Genomic DNA, 22,010 nt, shown 5'->3' on the forward strand with positions numbered 1-22,010 from the left:
CAAAGTCACACCTAACTCCTGCTCAGACGCTTCTTTTCATCGCAGCTGTTCTGGACACAGTGCAGTTTCGGGCCCATCCTCCTGAGCGCTGAGATGAGGATGCTCAGCCTATGATACCAATGTTTCAGCCACTCTCCTGGATTTTGGGGTGTGAATTATCCAGAGGTTGTTGGGCCTTATGACCTCCAGCATCCTGCTTGTAACTAGCTATGTAGTGGGGCCTGAAAACCCAGTTGGCGCAGCATCAGGGCTCTCTAGTGGTAGCTGTGGCAAGCAGCCAAGACTTATCTGTGAGGAGCGTAAAAGGTTGGTTAAAATACAGGGGGCATCTCTAAGATGCCCTCTGGGTGCATCCTCTGGGGTCAGCAAAACTTCAGCTGCACCAAAGAAGCAAGAAGGACTCTTCCTTGGAGTGAAGGAGTCAATTCCTTGCATCCGCAGGCATCTAAGGCAACAACGTCCGGCTGCTGGGATCTGTTCACTAGAACTGCATGGATCCTCCAACACAGGTGGTGGTTCTGAGTGGTTCTCTTGGTCCTCTCTTCCTTCTGTCCTACTTGGCGATGGCAGACCTGCAGACACAGTTTGCATGAGCTCCCATGGGTGGCATAATACATGTTGCAGCCTATGGGGGACCCCTGATGTACCAGTGTCCTGGGTACCCAAGTACCATATACTAGGGACCTACACGGGTACACCAGTATGCCAATTATAGGGTGTAAAGGGTACCAAAGAAACCAAATTTAGAGGAGAAAACTCAATCACTGGGGGTCCTGGTTAGCAGGATCCCAGTGAAAATAGTCTATGCACACTGATAACTGGCAAAACGTGGGGCAACTATGCCAAAAAGAGTGAATTTCCTACAAGGAGCTCTTGGTAATCTATTGGGGCGTATCCAGCACAGTGAGCTGCTCTTCCTGGAAAATTGTTTCTGCAACAGATTTTCCCCTCTGCAGGAGATGCCAGCCTGTCTGCTTACACAAAGGAGTGGGCTGACAAGTGTGTGATCACCATTTGTGTCACAGAGCTGGAAGCCCAATTGAAGCTGGGCCATTCGTAGCCACCATTACATAGTCATCCAGCTGGAGTAAGTCATACCTCCTTCCTTCAGCAATTCTCTGTTGCCTGTTTAGGGGAGTGCTTCACACTTCCTAGCAGGGGGCAGCATGTTGTCCCGGATGACAAACATTGCAGACAAACTAGAAAGGATACCAAAGATTTGGGCAGCAAAGTGATGACTTTCTAAAGTTGCCTTTCTATTAAAAATTACCTGAAGTCTGATTCCAGCAATGAGTCTCATTTAATGTACCGATTAATCAGATAGCTTCTGGTTGCAGATTCTTTACCTTAGAATTATCCCCAGATGTCCGACTGGATCCAGAAAATTTGAGTGAGCCATACCCCTGTGTGCCAGTAGGTGACGTCTTTCGGCTTCATGTGGTGTCATTGGCATAGTCCTGACTTGAAGTGATGTGCACAGTGCCTATATAGACCCTACTGGTCTTCAGCTGGTGGGTTCGCCCTCTGCGCCAGTCTGTCCCCTTGGATCTATTGAGGAATCTGGAGCAGCGCTGGTTGTACCACCTCGGTTTTCCCTGATGCCCACTCTAATGCTGATGCTCCCAGTAACACCATCCCCACTGCTGACACGGAGCTGGAATTGCGTCATCCGATGCAGGCTCCTGTGCTGACCAGTGGCAAGCCCCCAGTCTGGAGCCAGTCTTATTTGCTTGGTTCTGGAATTGTTGATGACTGGGAGGGGGCACTGGACTCTTATGAATCCCAGCCATTAGATGACACTGAGGACAGTACCTGGTACGAGGATCTGGTGAACTATAGCAGCCTGGATAACTCCCCAGACACTGGGTCTCTCCTCCTACTGTGGCTATGGAGGAGGGATCCTGATTTTCAGTGGTGGTGTGGAGTGTGGCTGAGGTCCTTAACCTGACTCCTGTGCATAGGACGATTGACGACTGCCATAACCCAGTCCAGGAGACACAAGTTACCTCACCCAGCACTCCAGACTGTTTGGTGATCCAGGCCTCCACTTCTAGAGCTAATCCAAGCACATTCCCTATCACATCACCAGACCCCCCACCCCCTTTCGCCATGTGACTACCCCGTCACCCACTTGCGATAGGCTGCCAAAGGACCGCATGTCTTTACTCCATCAGAAAGTGGTCACTCTTTTGGCCAAGGGGGAGCCAAAGAGAAGGTGCGAGCATCAAAAGCAGGTCATGGTAGTTTCTCCCACTACTTTCTGGTGCCCAAAACTGACAAAGTCCTTTGTTTGCTAGACCTGTGCCCTCTCAGTTTTTTCCTAAAAAAGGAGAACTTCAAAATGGTCACACTTGCTCAAGTTGTGTCTGCTCTGGACCCGGTAGACTAGCTGGTTGCATTGGACTTGTGGACGCACACCCCATGTTCTATTGTAAGGAATCTGCAGCTAGAAGTTTCTGTCAGATCAACAAGTTACTTACTTCCGGTCTTATCTCGTAGAAGCTATCTAGCTGCATATTCCTTACTGAGCGGCCCATCTTCCCCTCTCAGCAAACAGATTTTTAGGTACAGGGCTGCTCCATTTGCAGGGCTCTAGTTTCACACACTAGTCGTCGGTGTTCTTCGTGACTCCTCGCTCCTGGTGTGGAAATTTGCAAAAAAAGGAACTGATGTCGGTGTGCTGGGGCGGCAGCTATAAAGGCACTGTGCACATTCACTACCGATGGCTCTATGCGAAGCCGATCAGTGCCACCTACTGGCGTGCAGGGATGTCTGACACCTGGGGTAATTCTAGGGTAAGGAATCTGGGGCTAGATAGTCTGCACCAGATACGGCATTACTGAAGGTAAGTAACTTGGTCATTGGGTACTTTGGAGTAATATCTTTGGTGATCCCACATGGAAATTAGCTCTTAGCACTGTGGCTAGTGAAACTCCATTTTTGCCAGTGGGCCCACCAGCCTTTCTGTAGTGAAAATGTTGATTTCACTGTCGGGGCATAAAAAAGAAACATGCCCTTCTTTTTAATACTAAGCACCCTGCTGGTGAGCTACCCAGTCCTTTCCTGGGGGGCTTCCTAACATTGAAACACAAAGATTTGGCCCTTGCTAAAGGGTTTCTTTTGCCTTGTTGAATTGGCAAGTTTAAAGCTGCCTGATTAGACTGCAGTGCTAGGCCTACAGTCACGTTTTCACCTTGTCACCGTAGTGGTGGTAAAATAAGTGATGCAGTGCACTATTGACATTTAACTTATTACCCTTGGGTACCTCTAGTTGCATATACTAGGCACTTAGTTTAATGAGCCAATTGGGTATTAGCCAGTTGTCCATATACTTTAGGGATCAGATCTCTTGTGGTGGAGCCTCAACAGCAGGATCCAGTTTGCTAGCAGCATGATCATTCCAAAAACAGAAGAGGAGAGTTGTGGTCATATAAAAGAGGTCCTTTCCTGCAGGGATGCTATGAGATCTTAGATGGGTCCCTTTTCTGTTGGTGCTGGTCAACAAATAGGAAGAACCTTTATGCTACACTGACCAACAATTATACTGTACCTTCTTGGCTTATAGAATTTAATCTGTTTGCCTATGATGATGTTGGTGCCTCTGGCTAAAGGTCAGCTTCTCAACAGTGATTTTTGCATTCAGACATGAATAGCCATGAGGGAGGAGAGATATTAATGGTAACTGCCACTTTGGAATTTCTGTAACTTTGAATGATGAGAGATTTAAGATATCAGTATAATTTATGAAAAAGTACTTGGAACGCTAAAGATTGTACACCTTCAATCCCCTGGCAGAAGTTCAACTACATTTCTATCCCTACAGCGCCTTTGTGCACCTCTACCCATCGGACATGCTGTATGAGACACTTGCTCTCTTTTTCACTCTGTAATAACAGAAAGCTAGACCACACCTGTTAACTCCATTCAGTCTCTAAAACTGCTTCTGTTGTAGATCGTTGAGCTTGTATGACCATCCATCTTTTTGTTTCCAATAGAGGAAGAACCTGTGCTAGATATCACAGAAATCGATCAGCGAATGGACAACCGGTCGGAGCCATCGCAGTTCTCTTCAGCTGGCGAGGAAGTTGAAGATGAGGATGACGAAGATGATGAGGATGAAGATGAAGAGGAGGAAGATGATGATACTAATGTAAAAAATGACAAGGATTTTAGGGAGCCCCAGGGCGGTTTGACCACCAAACCAGATTATCCCAAATGGATGGAGAACCACAGCAAAAGCACAGAGTTAAATAGCAAAGAAAAGAAATGCCTGAAAATAGATGCCTTGGGATCCTATGGGAGTGAGAACATGGAACCAATGGAGCTTGAAGTTATCACAGAAGAGGTACCAAAGCAGGATATAAATGAAGGGGGAGTATTAGTGAAACAGCACAGGCAAATCTTTCTTGACCCTGAGAGCAATGCTGATCCCGTTGCTGAGGAGAGCGATGAACATCAAGAGGTCTTGCAGCAAGAAGATTTTGTTCTTAATATTGAACCTTTGTATGTGTCGGATACGGATAGCCCACAAATGCTAGCTCTGGTGCCCTCATCTACTCCTTCATCTGTGCCTGTAAAAGCCCAGTCTGATTTCCATACATCAGCTAAGAGTCCAAATGCCTCCTCCTCCGAGCCTGAGACCTTGCAGGTTTCTTCTACAGAGCCTGACTGCGCTTCATTGGAGCCCTCCGTTGATACAGAGACCATGAGCCAGAGGGCAGTATTGCTAAACTCGCTGCAGACACATGGATCAACAGCATCTTCTCCAGGATCTGAATCTACCGCCTCTGAGATTATGCTTCAACAGCCTGCTCTCCCGCAAGCATCCTGTGAGCTGCAATCCATACTCATACCCGAGTCTGCCAAAGCAGAGACATCATTGCCTCTAATGTCATCTGAGATGCCATCACTGTCTCCACATATGTCGGGGGGTTGTTCTTCAAACTCCCCTGACTCACAAAATGCTTCATGCAGGACTCTGTCTCCAATTCATTTGACAGCCTTGGAGCCCTCTGTGCCAAGTACTCCAAGTCAGTCACACTCTTTGCCAAAGTCCTCAAAATGTCAGGATTCATCTATAAGAACATCAGAGTCTCAGGGTGGGTCTTCCCAATTGGAGTCAGAACCCTTAAAGCTCTCAGGCTCTCATGTGCCATCTCCAGAGCCTTCTGCATCATCATCACCATCATCATCACCATCCTCACAAATGGCTTTGTCACCATGTCCAGATGGATCTATTTCTCACACTCAGTCTCCCAGGTCCACTGTATCTCTGAGTTCATCATCACAACCCTCTAGTTTAAGTGCAACTCCAAAGCTCCCTGGTTCTCCTAGCACATCTCCAAGGCCTCCTGATTCTACATCTGTTTGTCAAGGGCTTCCCGAATCATCTACTTCTTGGACCACATCTCCACAAGCTGTTTGTACAGGGCCTACTGGTGCTTCATCGCCTTGTTCTTCTGCATCTCGTACAACATCTCCAGAATCTTCTCAGCTGTGTCTCTCTCAGGGTGCCCCTCCGAAGCCTGCTAGATCCCTCCGTTCAGGAGCCTCAAAGCTTCAGTCAGTTTCCTCAGGACTTAGTAAAACAAAACTTTGTTCGAGGACTAAATCTTCAGATGCATCCAACTCTTCAGCTGATTGTGGCAAAAGAACTGACTCACTGGGATTCCATAATTCTGATGATGTTAGTCTTAAGGTACCCAGAGACCTCCAGCTAAATAAAGACATACAGCTGTCCTCTGGTGCATGCAAGGATACCTCAGCTGTGCACAAGGGTTCAATGAAAAGATCAAAGGATAAGCTTGTGCTTGCAGAGAAAACTGATACCCCACATACAGAGCCTCTTCTGCTCAAAGACTTGTCCAGGGAATCCAGATGCTTGAATGCAACAATGCCTCTGGTTCCAAAGTCGCCAGTTGCTACTTGTGTTACTAAGTTGAACTTAAAATCAGAGACCTCTTCCAATACACCAGTAAAAAGGAAACGCACTCTGGCTGACACTGTTAAGACTCTGCAGTCCAAGTTTGATTCATCTTCTCAGGAGAATGGCAGGAAACTCAGTGTTGCAACTATTAATGGAAACCCTGGAGTATCCTTTCTTCAAAGCCACCATCAGCCGAAGAGAGCCAGGAGAGACGACAGCTACCACAACAGGTACTGGTTGTGCAATTTAAAAAAAGGGACGAGTTATGTAGTGTGTCAAGGAGTAAGATTGCTTCTATTTCATGGCTGCTTGTGATTTTGCTATAAATATATACTCGAGTGCATGTTCCTTTTTCTTGTTCACCAACTTTCTGACATTAAGTTTGTTATATACACATCTTAAAACTATTCTTCCTCACTTCATATTAATGGAACTTAGTTGCAGGGGATAAACCTTGCCAGTTTTTGCCTTCTGGCATGAGTAGCGGGTGCATCAGGTTTGGAACTTGTAACCTGCAGTTTATCCAAGGGCTCTGAGATCTTAGAATAATACAAACTCATGATCTGCAGGTTACACTCAGCGTTCTGCAGAAAACGCTGTAACCTGACAGGCTATTTTGATGATTCAAACGTGCGGTAAGTGTATTACTCACTTGAGCTATTTTACATGTATTGTATCCTGATGCATCGATTGTACGCACAGATTTCTGCTGCAGGTGGCGTTACCCTAAGCTGTCTTAAAGTGTGATCTGTTTGAGACTTATCAAGTGTTCTGATATCATTTCCTCTTGTTAATTTATCTTTTAATTTATTTGGAGACAGATCGTGTTAAAATAATGCGTAGCTGTCACCACTACATCTAATTTCTCTGTAAATGGTTTCCATAAAGCTTTTAGCGGCCCTAATGTCAGATGCCAGCTAGCACGCTATTGAAATGCCCTCTTCAGGAAGTGTCTGGTTGCTCTGAAGTGGCATCCTCACTCTTGGACCCAGAACCTAAGGGCAAACAAGCAGGTCCAGGCAACCAGACTGCCTGGCATTCCTCATTCATGCACAGCTGGGCTACTGGGCCTGCCTGTGACTCCAGCTATCCCTTTGTAAAGAAATGGCTCCCTGTTGCAGTTACCCCCCCACTTTTTGCCTGATACTGATGCTAACTTGACTGAGAAGTGTGCTGGGACCCTGCTAACCAGGCCCCAGCACCAGTGTTCTTTCACCTAAAATGTACCATTGTTTCCACAATTGGCATAACCCTGGCACCTAGGTAAGTCCCTTGTAACTGGTACCAAGGGCCCTGATGGCCAGGGAAGGTCTCTAAGGGCTGCAGCATATCTTATGCCACCCTAGGGACCCCTCACTCAGCACAGACACACTGCTTACCAGCTTGTGTGTGCTGGTGGGGAGAAAATGACTAAGTCGACATGGCACTCCCCTCAGGGTGCCATGCCAACCTCACACTGCCTATGGCATAGGTAAGTCACCCCTCTAACAGGCCTTACAGCCCTAAGGCAGGGTGCACTATGCCACAGGTGAGGGCATAGGTGCATGAGCACTATGTCCCTACAGTGTCTAAGCAAAACCTTAGACATTGTAAGTGCAGGGTAGCCATAAGAATATATGGGCTGGGAGTCTGTCAAAAACGAACTCCACAGCTCCATAATGGCTACACTGAATACTGGGAAGTTTGGTACCAAACTTCTCAGAATAATAAACCCACACTGATGCCAGTGGTGGATTTATTAAAAAATGCACACAGAGGGCATCTTAGAGATGCCCCCTGTATTTTACCCAATTGTTCAGTGCAGGACTTACTGGTCTCTGCCAGCCTGCTGCTGAGAGACGAGTTTCTGACCCCATGCGGTGAGAGCCTTTGTGCTCTCTGAGGACAGAAACAAAGCCTGCTCTGGGTGGAGGTGCTTCACACCTCCCCCCTGCAGGAACTGTAACACCTAGCAGTGAGCTTCAAAGGCTCAAGCTTCGTGTTACAATGCCCCAGGGCACTCCAGCTAGTGGAGATGCCCGCCCCCTGGACCCAGCCCCCACTTTTGGCAGCAAGTCCAGAACAGATAATGAGAAAAACAAGGAGTCGTCACTGGCCAGTCAGGACAGCCCCTAAGGTGTCCTGAGCTGAGGTGACTCTGACTTTTAGAAATCCTCCATCTTCCTAGAAGGAGGATTCCCCCAATAGGGATAGGAATGTGACCCCCTCCCCTTGGGAGGAGGCACAAAGAGGGGTGTACCCGCCCTCAGGGCTAGTAGCCATTGGCTACTAACCCCCCAGACCTAAACACGCCCTTAAATTTAGTATTTAAGGGCTCCCCTGAACCTAAGAATTTAGATTCCTGAAACTACAAGAAGAAGAGGACTGCTGAGCTGAAAAACCCCTGCAGAGGAAGAACAGAAGACACCAACTGCTTTGGCCCCAGACTTACCGGCCTGTCTCCTGCCTTCCAAAGAAACCTGCTCCAGCAAAGCTTTCCAAGGGACCAGCGACCTCTGAATCCTCTGAGGACTGCCCTGCTTCAAGAAAGACAAGAAACTCCCGAGGACAGCGGCACTGCTCCACAAGAACTGCAACTTTGTTACAGAGGAGCAGATTTAAAGACCCCTGCAAATCCCCGCAAGAAGCGTGAGACTTGCAAAACTGCACCCGGCGACCCCGACTCGACTGGTGGAGAACCAACACCTCAGGGAGGACCCTCCGGCGACTCCGAGACCGTGAGTAACCAAAGTTGTCCCCCCTGAGCCCCCACAGCGACGCCTGCAGAGGGAATCCCGAGGCTCCCCCTGACTGCGACTGCCTGATCCTAAAGTCCCGACGGCTGGAAAAGACCTTGCACCCGCAGCCCCCAGCACCTGAAGGAACGGAACTTCTGTGCAGGAGTGACCCCCAGGAGGCCCTCTCCCTTGCCCAGGTGGTGGCTACCCCGAGGAGTCCCCCCCCCCTTGCCTGCCCCGCTGAAGAGACCCCTTGGTCTCCCATTGAAATCAACAGAGAACCCGACGCTTGTTTGCACACTACACATTGCCGCCACCGCGCTGCTGAGGGTGTACTTTCTGTGTGGACTTGTGTCCCCCCCCTGGTGCCCTACAAAACCCCCCTGGTCTGCCCTCCGAAGACGCGGGTACTTACCTGCTGGCAGACTGGAACCGGGGCACCCCCTTCTCTCCATTGAAGCCTATGTGTTTTGGGCACCTCTTTGACCTCTGCACCTGACCGGCCCTGAGCTGCTGGTGTGGTAACTTTGGGGTTGCTCTGAACCCCCAACGGTGGGCTACCTTGGACCCAAAACTGAACCTTGTAGGTAATTTACTTACCTGCTAAAACTAACAATACTTTACCTCCCACAGGAACTGTGAAAATTGCACTGCGTCCACTTTTAAAACAGCTAAATGTGTTTTATGTAAAAAGTATATATGCTACTGTAATTATTCAAAGTTCCTTAATTACTTACCTGCAATACCTTTCAAATGAGATATTACATGTAGAATTTGAACCTGTGGTTCTTAAAATAAACTAAGAAAATATATTTTTCTATAACAAAACCTATTGGCTGGATTTGTCTCTGAGTGTGTGTTCCTCATTTATTGCCTGTGTGTATGTACAACAAATGCTTAACACTACTCCTTTGATAAGCCTACTGCTCGACCACACTACCACAAAATAGAGCATTAGTATTATCTCTTTTTGCCACTATCTTACCTCTAAGGGGAACCCTTGGACTCTGTGCGTGCTATTCCTTACTTTGAAATAGCACATACAGAGCCAACTTCCTACACCCTTCCTTCCTGCCCTCTCCACCCCCACTTACCTCTCTCACGTAGGATAGCTGTGTGATGCAGTCTTTCCTGAATTGCTCTACACAAGGTTATTTACTGTCAGGCTGTGGTCGTGCGTGCCAGTGAGCAGGGTGTGGTGCAGTTTAACTGGGTCTGCACGCCCAGCAGCTTCTGCTCTCCCACATGCAGCCTCACCTTAGTTTTCCAGAAATGGATCCTTCACAAACTTGACTGAATTCCCTGTACCAGGCTTGAGAATCTTTGGTAAACTCTGTAAATTACAGAAAAAAAGTTAGATATTTAACATAGTTTCATGTATAGCTGATCTCCACTAGAAAGGCATTGAAATCCACTCCTCTTAGAGACGTGCATTACTCAGACTTTCTACATCATATCTAGTGAGAGTGAATAATTTCCTGAACTATGCTCTTTAACATTCAAATATTTCTAAAGACTGAGTCGGCTGATGGGTGTGCAGGTTTTTCCGCAGCATATACACTGATGCTTCTGGTTTTGTTTCTCCTGTTTTGGGTCTCTGAGGCAGTTGCTCTTTGCTAGTCTCTGGAAATGAGGTCTAGTGGAAAGCCTTTTGTCAATGTTTTCTGTCTGAATCGTTCATATTTATTTTTTACTATGGCTAAAGCGATTGATGAGCTTGCAAAAAAGCCTGTGGCTAAATGATATGTTCGATGGCATCTGTCGCTGTAGATACGCATGTTCTGCAATAGCTCGCCATCTGGTGTTGGGCCGGAGTGTTACAAGTTGTTTTTCTTCGAAGAAGTCTTTCGAGTCACGGGACCGAGTGACTCCTCCTTTTGTCTCCATTGCGCATGGGCGTCGACTCCATCTTCGATTGTTTTTTTTCCGCCATCGGGTTCGGACGTGTTCCTGTCGCTCCGAGTTTCGGAACAGAAAAAATAGTTAATTTCGGAAGATTTTCGTCGGTATTGTTGCGTTCGGGATCGGCGTACTTACATTCAACACCGCATCGAAGATCGAAGAGCTCCGGTGCCCTTCGGGGTAGTTTTTCGATCCTCCGTCGGGGCCTGGTCGGCCCGACCGCGTGCTGAGGAACGCCGATGGAACGGACCCCTTTCCGTTTCTGCCCCAAATGCCACAATAAATACCCCTACACAGACCAACACTTGGTCTGCAACCTGTGCCTGTCACCTGAGCACAGCGAAGACACCTGCGAGGCCTGTCGTGCGTTCCGGTCCCGAAAAACACTCCGAGACCGTCGAGCCAGAAGACTTCAAATGGCGTCCGCACCGACAGCCCGACGGGAGTTCGAGGAACAGGAAGAGGAAGGTACCTTCTCGATCCAAGACTCAGACTCCGAAGGATTCGACGATACACAAACCGTGAGTAAGACGTCGAAAACCACACAAAGAAACATTTACAAGGCCCAGGGGACGCCACTGCCACCAGGCCATGGCTCAACCCATAAAATCGGTGACCGACCGTCGGCACCGAAAAAGGCCCAAACGGTGCCGAGATCGTCCGACTCCGGTCGAGACACCGGCACGCAGCCTTCTCGGGACCGAGAAAGTGCTGGAGACAAGCCTCGACACCGAGATGCCGGTGTGGACACGGCTCGACGCCGAGACAGCGGCACCGAAACAGATCGACGCCGAGAGGTTTCGGCCCCGAAAAGGAAAAAAGTCACCTCGGAGCCGAAAAAACACGCAGACAAAGTTTCGATGCCGAAACAAACTGCAAGCGACCCAGCTTCAGGCTCTTATACAGAAGAGCACTCGCTAACCTCCCAAATGCAGAAGCATAGGTTTGAGGAAGAGCTACAAGCAACTGATGCGGACCATACGCAAAAGCGTATCTTCATTCAGCAGGGGACAGGAAAAATAAGCACCCTTCCCCCCATTAGGAGAAAGAGAAGGTTGGAGTTCCAGACGGAACAAGCACCACAACCAAAAGTGGTGAAAAGAGTTACACCACCACCCTCTCCTCCGCCCGTGATTAACGTTTCACCAGCACAAACGCCATCACACTCCCCAGCTCACACCACCATGAGCCAGGGTGACCAAGACCAGGACGCATGGGACCTATACGACGCCCCAGTGTCAGATAACAGCCCAGAGGCATACCCTACAAAACCATCTCCACCAGAAGACAGCACCGCGTACTCTCAGGTGGTGGCTAGAGCAGCACAATTTCACAACGTAAGCCTCCACTCAGAACAGGTCGAGGATGATTTCTTGTTCAACACACTCTCCTCCACCCACAGCTCCTACCAAAGCCTGCCTATGCTCCCTGGTATGCTCCGGCACGCAAAAGACATATTTAAGGACCCGGTCAAAAGTAGGGCAATCACACCAAGGGTGGAAAAAAAGTATAAGCCGCCTCCTACGGACCCGGCTTTCATCACAACACAGCTGCCACCAGACTCTGTTGTTGTAGGAGCAGCTAGAAAAAGGGCCAACTCTCACACATCTGGAGATGCACCACCCCCAGATAAAGAAAGCCGCAAGTTTGATGCAGCTGGTAAGAGAGTCGCAGCACAAGCTGCAAACCAGTGGCGCATCGCGAACTCCCAGGCACTACTTGCGCGCTATGACAGAGCCCACTGGGACGAGATGCAACATCTCATTGAACATCTGCCCAAAGACTTCCAAAATAGGGCAAAACAAGTGGTTGAGGAGGGACAGGCCATCTCCAACAACCAGATCCGCTCCTCCATGGACGCTGCAGATACAGCTGCACGGACAATTAATACATCTATAACTATCAGAAGGCATGCATGGCTCCGAACGTCTGGATTTAAACCAGAGATTCAACAAGCAGTTCTCAATATGCCTTTTAATGAAAAAGAACTGTTCGGTCCAGAAGTGGACACAGCGATTGAGAAACTCAAAAAAGATACGGACACTGCCAAAGCCATGGGCGCACTCTACTCCCCGCAGAGCAGAGGGAATTACAGCTCATTCCGTAAAACGCCCTTTCGAGGGGGGTTTCGGGGTCAAAGCACACAAGCCAGCACCTCACAAGCCACACCGTCCAGTTACCAAGGACAGTATAGAGGAGGTTTTCGGGGACAATATAGAGGAGGGCAATTCCCTAGAAATAGAGGAAGATTCCAAAGCCCCAAAACCCCTACTACTAAACAGTGACTCACATGTCACTCACCCCCTCCACACAACACCAGTGGGGGGACGAATAGGTCATTATTACAGAGCATGGGAGAAAATCACTACAGACACTTGGGTTCTAGCAATTATCCAACATGGTTACTGCATAGAATTTCTACAGTTCCCTCCAAACATACCACCAAAAGCACAAAATTTAACAACACACCATTCCAATCTCCTAGAGATAGAAGTGCAGGCACTATTGCAAAAGAAGGCAATCGAATTAGTGCCAAACACACAAATAAACACAGGAGTTTACTCACTGTACTTTCTGATACCAAAGAAGGACAAAACACTGAGACCAATCCTAGACCTCAGAGTAGTCAACACTTTCATCAAATCAGACCACTTCCACATGGTCACACTACAAGAAGTATTGCCATTGCTAAAGCTGCACGACTACATGGCAACTTTAGACCTCAAGGATGCTTATTTCCATATACCAATACACCCATCGCACAGGAAATACCTAAGGTTTGTATTCAAAGGAATACATTACCAATTCAAGGTACTGCCTTTCGGATTAACAACCGCACCAAGAGTCTTTACCAAATGTCTAGCGGTAGTCGCTGCACACATCAGAAGACAGCAAATACATGTGTTCCCATATCTAGACGACTGGCTAATCAAGGCCCATTCGTTAATAGAGTGCTCAAATCACACAAATCATATCATACAAACCCTCTTCAAACTAGGGTTCACCGTCAATTTCACAAAATCCAAAATTCTGCCACGCAAGGTACAACAATACCTGGGAGCCATAATAGACACATCAAAAGGAGTAGCCACTCCAAGTCCACAAAGAATTCAAAATTTCAACACCATCATACAACGCATGTATCCAACACAAAAGATATAAGCAAAGATGGTATTACAACTCCTAGGCATGATGTCATCATGCATAGCCATTGTCCCAAACGCAAGACTGCACATGAGGCCCTTACAACAATGCCTAGCATCACAGTGGTCTCAAGCACAAGGTCACCTTCTAGATCTGGTGTTAATAGACCGCCAAACTTACCTCTCGCTTCTGTGGTGGAACAACATAAATTTAAACAAGGGGCGGCCTTTCCAAGACCCAGTGCCACAATACGTAATAACAACAGATGCTTCCATGACAGGGTGGGGAGCACACCTCGATCAACACAGCATACAAGGACAATGGAACGTACATCAAACAAAACTGCATATCAATCACCTAGAACTTCTTGCAGTTTTTCAAGCACTAAAAGCTTTCCAACCAATAATAGTTCACAAATACATTCTCGTCAAAACAGACAACATGACAACAATGTATTATCTAAACAAGCAGGGAGGGACGCACTCCACGCAGTTAAGCCTGTTAGCACAAAAAATTTGGCATTGGGCAATTCACAACCAAATTCGCCTAATTGCACAGTTTATACCAGGGATACAAAACCAACTCGCAGACAATCTCTCTCGAGATCACCAACAGGTCCACGAATGGGAAATTCACCCCCAAATACTGAACACTTATTTCAAACTCTGGGGAACACCTCAGATAGACTTGTTTGCGACAAGGGAGAACGCAAAATGCCAAAACTTCGCATCCAGATACCCACACAAACAATCCCAAGGCAATGCCCTATGGATGAACTGGTCAGGGATATTTGCTTACGCTTTTCCTCCTCTCCCTCTCCTTCCTTACCTGGTAAACAAACTCAGTCAAAGCAAACTCAAACTCATATTGATAGCACCAACTTGGGCAAGGCAACCCTGGTACACAACGCTGCTAGACCTATCAGTGGTACCCTGCATCAAATTGCCCAACAGGCCAGATCTGTTGACACAGCACAACCAAAAGATCAGACACCCAGATCCAGCATCGCTGAATCTAGCAATCTGGCTCCTGAAATCCTAGAATTCGGGCACTTACAACTTACCCAAGAATGTATGGAAGTCATAAAACAAGCAAGAAGGCCATCCACCAGGCACTGCTATGCAAGTAAATGGAAGAGGTTTGTTTGCTACTGCCATATTAATCAAATACAACCATTACACACAACTCCAGAACATGTAGTGGGTTACTTGCTTCACTTACAAAAATCTAACCTAGCTTTCTCTTCCATTAAGATTCACCTTGCAGCAATATCTGCATACCTGCAGACTACCTATTCAACTTCCCTATATAAAATACCAGTCATTAAAGCATTCATGGAGGGCCTTAGGAGAATTATACCACCAAGAACACTACCTGTTCCTTCATGGAACCTAAATGTTGTCCTAACTAGACTTATGGGTCCACCTTTTGAACCCATGCACTCCTGCGACATACAGTTCCTAACCTGGAAGGTGGCATTTCTCATCGCCATTACTTCCCTGAGAAGAGTAAGCGAGATTCAGGCGTTTACTATACAGGAACCTTTTATACAACTACACAAAAATAAAGTCGTCCTAAGGACCAATCCTAAATTTTTGCCAAAGGTTATTTCACCGTTCCATCTAAATCAAACAGTGGAACTTCCGGTGTTCTTTCCACAGCCAGATACCGTAGCTGAAAGGGCACTACATACATTAGATGTCAAAAGAGCATTAATGTATTACATTGACAGAACAAAGAACATCAGAAAGACTAAACAACTCTTTATTGCATTTCAAAAACCTCATGCAGGAAACCCAATTTCAAAACAAGGTATAGCCAGATGGATAGTTAAATGCATCCAAATCTGCTACCTTAAAGCTAAACGACAGCTGCCCATTACACCAAGGGCACACTCAACCAGAAAGAAAGGTGCTACCATGGCCTTTCTAGGAAACATCCCAATGCAAGAAATATGTAAGGCAGCCACATGGTCTACGCCTCACACATTCACCAAGCATTACTGTGTAGACGTGTTATCCGCACAACAAGCCACAGTAGGTCAAGCTGTATTAAGGACATTATTTCAGACTACTTCCACTCCTACAGGCTGATCCACCGCTTTTGGGGAAATAACTGCTTACTAGTCTATTGCAGAACATGCGTATCTACAGCGACAGATGCCATCGAACTGAAAATGTCACTTACCCAGTGTACATCTGTTCGTGGCATCAGTCGCAGTAGATTCGCATGTGCCCACCCGCCTCCCCGGGAGCCTGTAGCAGTTTGGAAGTTACCTTCAATTATTTATATATGTATCATCTCAACCTTAAATAAGTGCATACTTAGTCACTCCATTGCATGGGCACTATTACTACAATTCAACTCCTACCTCACCCTCTGCGGGGAAAAACAATCGAAGATGGAGTCGACGCCCATGCGCAATGGAGACAAAAGGAGGAGTCACTCGGTCCCGTGACTCGAAAGACTTCTTCGAAGAAAAACAACTTGTAACACTCCGGCCCAACACCAGATGGCGAGCTATTGCAGAACATGCGAATCTACTGCGACTGATGCCACGAACAGATGTACACTGGGTAAGTGACATTTTCATTACAGTTCACCTAATGTATGTATTGCCCGATCAAAGTGACCCATTCCCCATCAGAGTGTCACTTTCATAATTAAGAACAGTATTTGCCCTGGTTAAAAAAGAAAAAAAAAATCACACTTTTGAAGAAAAGGGGGTAAGGAGGTCTTCTCTGTTGTCTATGTCCAAGAACCTGCAAAAGATCAAATGTCACTAAAAGGATAAGTGGCCTCTGAGCTTGCCTGGGGTTCCTGCCTTTCAGTTTTGCCGTCCCTATGTGCAGAAAGCAGTGAGGCTCCATGAAGCTTGAGAAAGCCACCAGGCCATCAAAACTGTCAACCGCTTAGTCAGTGAGATCTATGTCCACTTTGTCACCTATTCATTCAACTTCTATGGCTCATCGTTAACAAAGCATTTGGCTGACTGTATCCCATCCTCCTTACCCCAATTTTGATGACCAGGCGTTCCTCGTCGATAAATGACCAGTCATCTTCCCTGTTAAAGCAATGGTCTATTTAGTTAAATCCTTTTTTCCTCTTGAAATGAATAGCCAAATTGACACTGCTTTGCTTTACATTTTAAGACAGTAAAGCAGCATAATTAGTTGACAGCTCAGTGCCAGAATTATTTGAACAGAAAGGCCCATGTGCACCATTCCTTTTTTAAAATAAGGAGGCAAGACTGAGAATTGGAATTGCAGGCCAGAATTATTTCCTTCTGTTCTGAGTTTGGTACGTTGAGAAATTGGTAGTGAAACATTTTTATTTTATTAGATTCATATATCGGGCATCTTGCTCCAGAGGAGGATGACAGGGTGCTGTAAAGAGAGCAAAACAAACATTAGAGGTAAACCCACAATATCCTGTGAAAAGCAGAGGTGACGGAGAGATGTAGAAATAAATGTCGCAAGAAAAACCACTAAATCTTAATGAGGTTGTAGCGCAAGAGAGATAGCTGAAAACTGTTATGGCCAAATTGTAAGAACTAGGACTTCAGCCGGTATTAATTACTGTTTCCTTAATTTAAATTTGAACACTGGTAAGGAGATGGCAGTGCATAGATCCAGAAGAAAAGTTTTCTAAGTTTTAGGTGAATTCCTCCGGTCCCCCAGACCCCCACCCCTTCTGTGACCATGTGGCATTGATATCCCCCCCAGTTAGTTTAAGTACCAACAGTGAATGTATTCACCCAACCCATGTGTACTGCGTTGTTTTGCAATACTCTCACATATTTAGGCTAAACTTGAAGTCCAGAATGGCACCTAGAAACTTTGTTGATGAGATGGCTTATTGGGTAATAACCAGCGTTCCTAGTTTTTCATGCCAACTATTGGTATTGCATCCATTGCAAACCATGTTGTAGAGAGCTTCCTTAAGAGCTGTCCTGCCTGCTTAGTAAATATGTTGTGTTCTCAAATGACAATCCTGTCAATGAGGATTCTGTTGACAACCACGCCTTTGTAAACTACAAGAGCATCTTCAGCAGCAAAACCATCGTCAACCACAACACCATTGACCACCGCCCAAAAGATGTCTGTCCTTTCCCCATGGATGATACAGTCAACCGTGGCCCTTTTTCACCGTTGACTGTGAACCCAATGACAATGCTTTCCACCTTGTCATCTAAACTGCCAATCTCAGCCTTGTCGACAACACCATTGTTAACTGTCTTTTCTACTTCAGTCACTTTATCACCTATAGAAGTGATGGCAAGCCTCATCACCTAAATTCTGTACCCTAAACTGGAAACTTATTTCAACGACCAGAACATCTCTGAGACTGTCTGTGTCCTGAAGACCTGTATGTGCATTATGCACCAAGTTTGAGGAGTATGCTGAAGAGGAATATTTCTCAGCCACAGTCCTTCGTAGTTGACGGTCCTCCTCAATCCAGTGTACTTCCTCATTGCTGCAAGGACGTAAAGGTGCCTGTTTCATTTTTATCATCCTTGCAACACATGAATGACACCATTCAAAGATCACTACCCCCAGCATCCTGCCGGACAACCTATGTCTGCCCTGCTTGCACTACCACCTCCACTACTGACTCTTCCTTCACCACCCCATCTTCAACTAACCTGCCTCCCATGGCTCCCACTACACCGCTAGTTATGCCAACTACTATTGATAAGAGAGATGAAGTCTCTTTAGAATTGGTGTATTCTTATTTAGAGGAAGAGTGTGAATTTCTTCAAGACAGTGGAGGTTATGAAGAGTAAGATGATCATGCGAAAGCAGGCTGACTAATCCCCTATCCAACCAGACTCTCTTCCAGATGACTGGCTGTTTTCATGTACTGCTGGCCGATAGGGCTTCACCCCTACCCTCTCCTTCGGCAGTGGTCAAAATCCTTGGGGGTAAGATTTGACAACTTCTTGCCCTTTTGTACTGCAGGTGTCTGCAGTGGTTGGAGCCTGCTTTGGTCTGCTTCGTTCTCTAAAAATACTTTAGTTCGATGGCATCTGTCGCTGTAGATACGCATGTTCTGCAATAGCTCGCCATCTGGTGTTGGGCCGGAGTGTTACAAGTTGTTTTTCTTCGAAGAAGTCTTTCGAGTCACGGGACCGAGTGACTCCTCCTTTTGTCTCCATTGCGCATGGGCGTCGACTCTATCCTCGATTGTTTTTTTTCCGCCATCGGGTTCGGACGTGTTCCTGTCGCTCCGAGTTTCGGAACGGAAAATTAGCTAATTTCGGAAGATTTTCGTCGGTATTGTTGCGTTCGGGATCGGCGTACTTAGATTCAACACCGCATCGAAGATCGAAGAGCTCCGGTGCCCTTCGGGGTAGTTTTTCGATCCTCCGTCGGGGCCTGGTCGGCCCGACCGCGTGCTGAAGAACGCCGATGGAACGGACCCCGTTCCGTTTCTGCCCCAAATGCCACAATAAATACCCCTACACAGACCAACACTTGGTCTGCAACCTGTGCCTGTCACCTGAGCACAGCGAAGACACCTGCGAGGCCTGTCGTGCGTTCCGGTCCCGAAAAACACTCCGAGACCGTCGAGCCAGAAGACTTCAGATGGCGTCCGCACCGACAGCCCAACGGGAGTTCGAGGAACAGGAAGAGGAAGGTACCTTCTCGATCCAAGACTCCGACTCCGAAGGATTCGGCGATACACAAACCGTGAGTAAGACGTCGAAAACCACACAGAGACACATTTACAAGGCCCAGGGGACGCCACTGCCATCCGGCCATGGCTCCACCCATAAATTCGGTGACCGACCGTCGGCACCGAAAAAGGCCCAAACAGTGCCGAGATCGTCCGACTCCGGTCGAGACACCGGCACGCAGCCTTCTCGGGACCGAGAAAGTGCTGGAGACAAGCCTCGACACCGAGATGCCGGTGTGGACACGGCTCGACGCCGAGACAGCGGCACCGAAACAGATCGACGCCGAGAGGTTTCGGCCCCGAAAAGGAAAAAAGTCACCTCGGACCCGAAAAAACACGCAGACAAAGTTTCGATGCCGAAACAAACTGCAAGCGACCCAGCTTCAGGCTCTTATACAGAAGAGCACTTGCTAACCTCCCAAATGCAGAAGCATAGGTTTGAGGAAGAGCTACAAGCAACTGATGTGGACCATACGCAAAAGCGTATCTTCATTCAGCAGGGGACAGGAAAAATAAGCACCCTTCCCCCCATTAGGAGAAAGAGAAGGTTGGAGTTCCAGACGGAACAAACACCACAACCAAAAGTGGTGAAAAGAGTTACACCACCACCCTCTCCTCCGCCCGTGATTAACGTTTCACCAGCACAAACTCCATCACACTCCCCAGCTCACACCACCATGAGCCAGGGTGACCAAGATCAGGACGCATGGGACCTATACGACGCCCCAGTGTCAGATAATAGTCCGGAGGCATACCCTACAAAGCCATCTCCACCAGAAGACAGCACCGCGTACTCTCAAGTGGTGGCTAGAGCAGCACAATTTCACCACGTAAGCCTCCACTCAGAACAGGTCGAGGATGATTTCTTATTCAACACACACTCCTCCACCCACAGCTCATACCAAAGCCTGCCTATGCTCCCTGGTATGCTCCGGCACGCAAAAGACATCTTTAAGGAGCCGGTTAAAAGTAGGGCAATCACACCAAGGGTAGAAAAAAAGTATAAGCCGCCTCCTACGGACCCGGTTTTCATCACTACACAGCTGCCACCAGACTCTGTCGTTGTAGGAGCAGCAAGGAAAAGGGCCAACTCTCACACATCTGGAGATGCACCACCCCCAGATAAAGAAAGCCGCAAGTTCGATGCAGCTGGTAAAAGAGTCGCAGCACAAGCTGCAAACCAGTGGCGCATCGCGAACTCCCAGGCACTACTTGCGCGCTATGACAGAGCCCACTGGGACGAGATGCAACATCTCATTGAACATCTGCCCAAGGACTTACAAAATAGGGCAAAACAAGTGGTTGAGGAGGGACAGGCCATCTCCAACAACCAGATACGCTCCTCCATGGACGCTGCAGATACAGCTGCACGGACAATTAATACATCTGTAACTATCAGAAGGCATGCATGGCTCCGAACGTCTGGATTTAAACCAGAGATTCAACAAGCAGTTCTCAATATGCCTTTTAAAGAAAAAGAACTGTTCGGTCCAGAAGTGGACACAGCGATTGACAAACTAAAAAAAGATACGGACACTGCCAAAGCCATGGGCGCACTCTACTCCCCGCAGAGCAGAGGGAATTACAGCACATTCCGTAAAACGCCCTTTCGAGGGGGGTTTCGGGGTCAAAGCACACAAGCCAGCACCTCACAAGCCACACCGTCCAGTTACCAGGGACAGTATAGAGGAGGTTTTCGGGCACAATATAGAGGAGGGCAATTCCCTAGAAATAGAGGAAGATTTCAAAGCCCAAAAACCCCTACTACTAAACAGTGACTCACATGTCACTCACCCCCTCCACACAACACCAGTGGGGGGAAGAATAGGTCATTATTACAAAGCATGGGAGAAAATCACTACAGACACTTGGGTTCTAGCAATTATCCAACATGGTTATTGCATAGAATTTCTACAATACCCTCCAAACATACCACCAAAAGCACAAAATTTAACAACACACCATTCCAATCTCCTGGAGATAGAAGTGCAGGCACTATTGCAAAAGAATGCAATCGAATTAGTGCCAAACACACAAATAAACACAGGGGTTTACTCACTGTACTTTCTGATACCAAAGAAGGACAAAACGCTGAGACCAATCCTAGACCTCAGAGTAGTGAACACTTTCATCAAATCAGACCACTTCCACATGGTCACACTACAAGAAGTATTGCCATTGCTAAAACTACACAACTACATGGCAACTTTAGACCTCAAGGATGCTTATTTCCATATACCAATACACCCATCGCACAAGAAATACCTACGGTTTGTATTCAAAGGAATACATTACCAATTCAAGGTACTGCCTTTCGGATTAACAACCGCACCAAGAGTCTTTACCAAATGTCTAGCGGTAGTCGCTGCACACATAAGAAGGCAGCAAATACATGTGTTCCCATATTTGGACGACTGGCTAATCAAGGCCCATTCGTTCATACAGTGCTCAAATCACACAAATCAGATCATACAAACCCTCTTCAAACTCGGGTTCACCGTCAACTTTACAAAATCCAACATTCTGCCGCGCAAGGTACAACAATACCTAGGAGCCATAATAGACACATCGAAGGGAGTAGCCACTCCAAGTCCACAAAGAATTCTAAATTTCAACACCATCATACAACGCATGTATCCAAC

The 22,010-nt window shown here is 47.2% G+C and overlaps 1 protein-coding gene across 2 annotated transcripts in view; it reads left to right on the plus strand.

The window, feature by feature from the left end:
* DAXX (death domain associated protein) overlaps positions 1–22,010 on the plus strand; it is a 166,933-nt gene that overhangs the window by 81,185 nt on the left and 63,738 nt on the right. For both annotated transcript variants that reach the window (XM_069241866.1, XM_069241864.1), the window contains exon 6: positions 3,996–6,156. In XM_069241866.1, the coding sequence (XP_069097967.1) occupies positions 3,996–6,156 (2,161 nt within the window). The remainder of the gene's footprint in view (positions 1–3,995; positions 6,157–22,010) is intronic.

Source organism: Pleurodeles waltl, chromosome 6 (genome assembly GCF_031143425.1).
Source record: "Pleurodeles waltl isolate 20211129_DDA chromosome 6, aPleWal1.hap1.20221129, whole genome shotgun sequence".
NCBI classification, from domain to species: Eukaryota; Metazoa; Chordata; class Amphibia; order Caudata; family Salamandridae; genus Pleurodeles; species Pleurodeles waltl.